At 34.7% G+C, this 8413-nt stretch overlaps 1 protein-coding gene across 1 annotated transcript; it reads left to right on the top strand.

Annotated features, from left to right (window-relative positions):
- The first annotated feature begins 6227 nt into the window (after window positions 1–6227).
- Window positions 6228–8101, top strand: PLA-I{BETA]2 (alpha/beta-Hydrolases superfamily protein). Its single transcript, XM_086419530.1, has one exon. It carries the CDS (start codon window positions 6333–6335, stop codon window positions 7974–7976), a length of 1644 nt encoding a protein of 547 aa, XP_086275656.1. The 5' UTR covers window positions 6228–6332; the 3' UTR covers window positions 7977–8101.
- The last annotated feature ends 312 nt before the right edge of the window (window positions 8102–8413 follow it).

Raw genomic sequence — 8413 nt, 5'->3', positions numbered from 1 at the left:
TTACGATAAAAAAATATTAAAAAATAGATCTCAACTTCATTCATAATTTCTTGCTATAAATCGTTGCAATAAATTGAAAATTACGTCTAAATGTTCAAAATTAGAAATTTATATCATTCTTCATTCGACATTCACGATCAAAAAACCGTCGAAAATGATTGGAATCATGATTGAAAAACCTAAGGGCATGTTTGGTACGACTTTTGTAAAAATATTTTACTAAGAATAACTTTTCAATAAGCTCTTTTGAATTATATAAATTAGTTTGATAATGCCAATTATAAAATTAATTTTCCGGATTATATAAATTAAAAGAGAATTGGCAAAGGATAAAAAATGGTAATGCCACGGTTGCTGATTGTTACCAAGTTTAAGAACTTTTGATGAAAAATAAATTTTCTATAAATCTATAAAATTTCATTACAGACACCTAAAACCGCTTAGTGTCATTGACCCATGAATCGAATAACCAAACTTTGAAAATGCATGCATATAAACAGGGGCTGATTTAGAGTGGGGGCTATGGGGGCACTTGCCCCTACAAGAGGTTCAAATTCTATGGATTAATGTGCTATTACAACAGATTTTAGCAACGGATAAAAAAATTTGTCACTATTACCCCCACAAATTATTTCTTTCCACTCTTAATTGCCCCACAACTATTTTTTTCACTCTTAATTGTCCCGACAAAAAAAAAATTCTACTCTTAATTAACCCCACATGAGCAAAATCTTGGCTCCATCCCTGCATATAAACAAAAATTCCAGGTCCCTTTGATTACAAAATCTCACCGATCACATGTGAAAGAAACAATCAAACTACTTTAAAAAAAATCTAATTATAATCATAAATTCCTCATGAAGGGGAATTTTAGGATTTTGATTTTGGGAGAGAGAGAGAGAGAGAGAGATATGGTAGAAGTTAGAGATCCGCGATGGCATAGTTGGAACCTTAGAGAACCTTACACTGTCGTTTTGAAGTGTAAAACCTACAAGAGGGGTCTCCAATGCAGTAGCCATCTCTTGTTATATTTTGAAGTTTCAAGTTTTCAAACTCCAAAACGGGAGAAAGGTAGAGCTTTTCCATTTATTTATTTTGACTCCAAAAGATTTCATATTCCAACTATTATTTTGGAGGGTCATTTTGGAATCTTGGTCTCCAATACAGTCAGGCGTCAGCCATCTCAACTCCGTTTTGGGTTGAATTAAAAAAATATTAAAAAGTATTTATGAAAAAGCATTTTGGAAGACACGGTCGGAGTGCGAACCCTTAAATATCTAAAATAGTGGACTATAATGCTCTCCTTATTCATTATGGAATGTCATTATGGAGTTTGCCATTGGAGTTGATCTTATTTTGAGAAAAATATTCTTTCACAAGAAAAATACTTTTCTTACTGAAGATCTTTGGGCCCACATAGATCACCATATTGGCAATCCAACACAACAATCTTCTAAATTTTATTGAAAAATACAAATTCAAAGATTTTTTTTTCCAAAGTTATTAGAATTTTATCATCTACAAGCTTGTGACATTGGATCATATTTTGTTATGCCAACATGTAAGTTCACAGCCCTTATAAAGTTAGTTAACCTAGACTTACTCCTTTCACAAAATCTAAAAGAAACAAAAAAAATGTCAATTTAGAGAGCTTGGGTTTTGAATCCATGATCTCTTACACGATAAGGAGATGAGAAAGTTACTTCTCGCTTAAGCAAAAAATTACTTATTTACACTCTACTTATTTAAAGTACCTTTTAATATTTTAACTAAATGTGTTTTTATAAAATTAAAAAAAATATATCATTTTTTCAGCTTAAAGGTTATAGAAGTACTTTCCAGAAGTTTTACCAAATGTAACCTAAGGACTGAAAAAAGATCACAGAATGGTAGTTTGAATACTTAAAAAAAAATATTATGAAAGATGAGGGTGAGAGACCATTTAGATATAAAAAATTTAATAAATGGACTATCAAGTTATCATCCAAAAGTTAGGGACTATTTAAAAAGAAACCCTCTCACAGAGTCTATTAAGTAAATTTTTCTTTTATCTTTTGTTAGTACTATGAGTCATAATTTTCTTGAAGTGACACATAAATGATGTATAGCTAGGGTTAAAATGCATTTTTGTAGGTATAAATCCAATAATTAAAAATCCTAGTAAAATTTGTATTTTACCTATAATCCAAACATTCATCAACTTGTGCACGTGAAATATGGTGTACAAATTACTTGAAGTAAGCGTGTATTACACATCCCAGTCTTAAAATCAGTACGGTTTGATGATTGTAAAAGAAAACTAAATTATTAAATGTTATTGGATGACTGATATAGTAAAGAAAAATGCTGAAATGACAAAAAGCATTTACTGAGATTCTCACAAGTCTGATGTGGGATGTGCACATAATCATAGATGTGTTTTCTCGCGATATAAGTAAAAATCATCTACGGTTATGTATGTATATTCACGTCAAAATTGTGAGAATCGCAGTATATACTATGTGACCCTAGCACGACTCTATAGTAAAATGAAGTAGCTCAGACTTTAATAAGTAAAGCAAATAGCGTTTTAAACTTTTCTATTTTAAGAGGGAAAGACTCCAAATTTATCCATCCCTTTCACCATGCATGACTTTCTAGTTATAACCAGCATGGACCATGAGACCTCGCGATACCAAGAGGATACCCTACGGACCCAATGCTCCCAATTTAAATGATCGATAATAGTGACACTTCTCGCTTTTTATCCCTCTTTTATGAACGGCAGCTTGAAAAGTCAAAGTAACATACCATTTGAGTTTTCGAATTTTGACTTGACAGAGCTAATACGATTACAAAAATTGGGTCAAGAGAACAAGATATCTATAACTGAATCACTACAAAATATAAAAGCAATCTCAAGACTAGGGGTGTCAATGATTTGGTTCCTAAGGAACTTACAACCATAACCATTATATTTAGTTCGGTTTTGATTCTTGTCAGTTTCAAGTCTAATTCTAAAATAAATGGAAATGGAATTGAAATCACCAAAAAACACGAGAACCCATTGATTCCATTTCTCAATAATCGAATGAGAACAAAAGTATTTTAAATCACTATAAATTTCTTTTCCTTTCAAAAAATTAGTACATTATCAACAAAATTATTAAATTAGTTATACTAAAGATACAAATTAATAATTTTTTTTATAATTTATCTTAATTAAAAGTAATAAATTTTTAGAATAGAATTCATTTTAAGCTCCAATCGATAATTTTTATGAAAAATTGAAGAATTTTATATAACATACATTTATTTTGAAATATAAAAAAAATACCTTAAATCATCTATAATATGAAAAGAAATGACAAAATAAATCGATTTCAGGAATCCATTGGATAGAGCCTAACAATTCGGTTCCATTTAGACCCAGCTCTAATCAATTCTAATAAAAAGGGAAGCGGAACTAGGATTTTCGATTTCGATTAAATGGGTACCTATTGATACTCTTACTCAAGACTACGGTACCTAACACCTTTAATCATCAACTAATTTGATCATTGAAGTATCTTAATAGTTAATTGTGATAAATCGATAACGATCATAGTTTATTGGCACATAATTAAAACCCCTATTGTCGAATAGGTCTACTCTTATGATGCCTACACGTCACTTGCACGTGCCACGAATGTAACTGGTCACCTACCACTATCTACAAATGGCTAGGTCAAGCAATAATAATATTTTGATTGGACAAAATAAAACGTCATTCGTTAATCGGATGGTCTGGATTAGTGGCCTACCTTGAATAGTATACAATAACTTACATTCTATCCCAAACCCTTTATATTTAATAATACAGATATCCATCTTATTGGAAGAGACAGGATCGATCCTTTCAATTCAGATTTCGTTTCTTAGTGGAAATGCTTTTGAGCTAAGGAAACCGAATTTGTCCTCTCAATTGGTTAATGTTGAAGAAGACTTTTAACCTAACTGTTTGACTTGAATTTCATTATGGTTGACCAAATCATATTCAAGTTGTCTCCAAACCATAGGGATCCTCCTTGAAACTTCCAATAATATTTTCTTTTACTTTCTCAATAAAATGACCAAGGCACCCTTGCTCGACAAAAACTAAATCATTCAAAGATGGATACCATGCTGGATTCTTTGGTCATTTCGCACACTTGGATCATCATCAAAATTCTTTAGTATTGAAGTTCTGACATAGAGGACATTTCGGTCAATTAGTGTGAAACGAATGAACATCGCTTCCTACTTGCACCACAGACTTTTCAGAATGCCATTAGTTTTTATGATTTCTTTATAATCAAGAAAAAATTCAACTCTGACTCTGACTACAAGTTCCCTACGAAATGCCAACTTTACCCTTTCATTCATTTATACCTTTCACATCTCTCATCCGGTCAGAAATACTATATATATTATCCCACCCATTGTATCACATTAATATGAAGTGGGAACACAAAGAATACCACCAAGTAAGAGATTTGGATTGACCGGTTGACTCTTGACCAAAGCGAAATATTGATCGATTAATCAACACAGTCGGCGATTAAGGATCGGTTGGAGTAGAAAACTTCAAATATTATATTCTGATTGTAAAAATTGTCGGTAGGGATGATTTACAAGCAATTAAAGACCTACAATTATTAAAGGTATATCTCTCAACCATGTATGCGACCTTGCATTAAATAGATTGTTTTGAAGGATGAAATTATCGTGACACCAACTTGACACAAGGATACCATATAGAATGTGCGGTGCTCAACGTCTAAAAATTGACACATGTCAACATCTTCAAGAGTGATATGTTTAGGAAATCATATGATAAAATTAGGGATTTGAAAATGAGTCGTGTTGGTTGAAATTGACATCGTTTCACACATTGGTGTGCACAAAACCATAGAAGCTACTCATTTCTATCTTGATGAAAAGCATTTATGGCCTTATAGACACCTCCACATCTGTAATGTGTGAAACGATGTCAATTTCAATGTTACTTCAATATTTTCCTTTGAAAATTTATAAAGAGGTCACAAATAAAAATAAAGTAAGAGATCTTGATAAAAAATTATTTCTAAACTCTTATGAAATTTCGATTGACTTAATTGTCAGAATATTTATCAAATATGATCATATGATCCAAAAATCTAACCAGCATTACCTAGGAAAAAGATCAAAATGCACAAATCAATCAATTAGCACATGATCCAAGAATCCATAATGTGACTAATAGTATGAGAGAAGACCAATTATTTACTACAAATAGAAAATACTAACAAAGATTGAATGCTAATACGAATGGAAAAAATTAATCAAAACTTCCAAAATCATGAAAAGTAGAAGTAAATATCATAGATTTTGCTAACATGTGCTCTAAGGCCGCACTTTAAGGTGCATTAAATACACCTTGGAGCGGTCATGTTAAGAAAATCGAGTCTGGTTTTGAAGTGAGCAGTCCACTTCAAAATTTGAAGGAACCCTCTCTATTATAAGACACGTGGCACTTTGAATTTATTTCACACCCTTACATTCTGTCAAAGTTTGAAATTCCTCCTTAGAAATGCCACATGTGTTGTAACGAGGAGGGATGCTTCGAAATTTTGAACCGCTTCAAAGTTTTTTCCAAGAAAGCCCATGTATCAATAGAAAAAAAATAAAAAAATAAAAAATCATTAGGAGAGAGACTAAGAAACCTCTAAATAAAAGAGAATTAACAAACTGAATCATTTAAATACTACCAGTGTCTAGGTGGCACAATTTAATTAGTAGATAAACACATTGGGCTGCATGATCGGAATAATTAGGAGCCCAAGGTATTTTAAACACCAACTAAAGCATACCACGTTGACGGCTAACTTATTAGCTAGGAAGGAGACACCGTATTGGATATTTGGATCTTGAGTCTAAATATTAAAGTGTTCTTAATAAGTAGCCAATCAAAATAATGTCCCAATCAAAATGGGTTCACTTTTTTAATAGAGAACCTTAACCGTGTGTGAGGTAAGAAAAGCCCGTTTGACTAAGAGCAGATACTCTACTCGGCTTCGTAGGCCGTGTTGCGGACAAATTCTTTTTTTAATTTCGTGTAAGGTTATTTCAGTCATTTCAAGTGATTAAATATTCTACTATGTCATCCTCAACAAATTCCTTGTTGTAATTTCGTGTGGAATAATGAGTATTTTTCAAAGCTATCCCCTCTATATAAACGTCCTTGAATCCTTCCAACACTACCTGGATTCATTTCGCTCTATCTCTCTCTCTTTGATATTTTTGTTGGAGAAAGAAGAATCTCTCTCTCTCTCTCTGATTCTGTATCTCTATCTATGCAGATCGGTGTAACAATTTCAGCTCAATCTCAACTCGGTTACCCGTCCAGACGCCTCAATTTCGCATGTCGTGGGTCTCCATTAAACCCTCTAACGAGGCGAGGAGTATCAGTTCAGGCTTTAAAAACAGATACAATGACCGATTTAAAAATCGCGAGTTACGTTTCACATGAAAAACCAGCCGAATCTATAAGATCCCATCTGTCCAACTTGGAGAAATTGCTTCAAAAGCATGTTCCATCATCACCTCTATCTGACCCACAGACCAAAAACAATGATTCCGGTACTACTTCGCCGGAAAACAAAGGAAAAGGAATCTTCGACGGCCTGAATCTGACTAGAATCTGGCCAGAAATGAAAGCGGTGGAGGAAATGTCACCGAGGAATCTGAACCGTCTACAAAGGCTTTTATCCAAGTCACAGGAATATTCCCCGAGAAACACTCTCGGTAGCCGGTGGAGGGAATATCACGGTAGCAATGATTGGTCCGGCCTTTTAGATCCGTTGGATGAGAATCTTCGGCGAGAAGTCGTCAGATATGGTGAGTTCATTCAAGCAGCGTATCATGCCTTTCACTCCAACCCGGCCACGTCAGCGGACGAAGCACCATTACCTCGCCACGTGGCATTAAGCGATAGGTCGTATAAGGTAACTAAGAGCCTTTACGCTACATCGTCAATTGGGTTGCCACGATGGCTTGATGATGTGGCACCTGATTTAGGATGGATGACTCAGCGATCTAGTTGGATTGGGTACGTGGCAGTTTGTGATGATAAGAGGGAGATTGCACGTATGGGTAGGAGAGATATAGTCATCTCACTTCGTGGTACAGCCACGTGTCTTGAGTGGGCAGAGAACGTGAGAAACATATTGGTTCGGGCCCCAGGGAAAGATGACCCGAAACACCCAAACCATGGACAACCCAAGGTCGAGTGCGGGTTCTTGAGTCTATACAAAACTAGTGGTGCTCACATGCCAAGCCTAGCCGAGTCCGTGACCGAAGAGGTGTGTAGATTGATCGAGCTTTACAAGGGCGAGACCTTAAGCATCACGATAACGGGTCACAGCCTTGGTGCAGCATTAGCCCTGCTAGTCGCGGATGAATTAAGCACATGTGCCCTAGAGGTACCCCCTATCGCTGTCTACTCCTTCGGAGGCCCACGAGTAGGGAATCGTGGCTTTGCAAATCGTATCACAAATAATGGAGTTAAGGTTTTACGCATTGTAAATTCTCAAGATTTGATCACTCGTGTCCCAGGCATGTTTGTTAGTGAAACGCTCGATCAGAAGCTCAGAGAGGCTAAAGCCGATGAGGTTCTCAATGTGTTGGATGATAATATGCCATGGGCTTATTCACATGTGGGTAGCGAGCTCAAGGTTGATAGCAAGGCATCGCCTTACTTGAAGCCGAATGCTGATGTGGCATGTTGCCATGACCTAGAGGCCTACCTTCATTTGGTGGATGGGTTCTTGGCATCCAATTGTCCATTTAGGGCAAATGCAAAGAGGAGTCTTGTGAGGCTGCTACAAGAACAAGGTTCTAATGTGAAGAAATTGTATACAAGCAAGGTCAATGCCTTGCATTTGAATGTAGACAAAGAGGGAATACACATCCCAAATTGTTTACCAAGTCCAACGTGATTAATAATAATGCATATAGCATTTTTGCTTTATTGTACGATTTAAATAAGGAGAGATGCAATCACTTCTCACCATCTTTGTACATGTACTCAAAATATAAAGATAAATCAAAATTATTCTTTTAATTTTTTTTGTTAAAAAAAAAATATACAATCGAAATAAAAAAATAAATCGAAAAACAAACACAAAATGCAATCACAGAAAAGAAACACATAAATTTTATGTGATTTGCTTAAGATTGGGGTACATCCACGGATCACACTAATTCCACTATGAAGAGAAAACTCACAGTTACAGATTACATCCTTTCACCAAAAGCGACAAATATAAATAGTCCACCTAACTAGGATTTTACATAATATTAATGAAATTATGAAAATACCCTTGAAAAAAATTATTTCAAAACCCCCAACGAGCTCGACTGACGTGACTTGATT

Source organism: Akebia trifoliata, chromosome 12, assembly GCF_017979445.1.
Source record: "Akebia trifoliata isolate Shusen 1 chromosome 12, ASM1797944v1, whole genome shotgun sequence".
Classification (NCBI taxonomy): domain Eukaryota; kingdom Viridiplantae; phylum Streptophyta; class Magnoliopsida; order Ranunculales; family Lardizabalaceae; genus Akebia; species Akebia trifoliata.
This window is presented reverse-complemented; position numbering and strand designations above follow the sequence as displayed.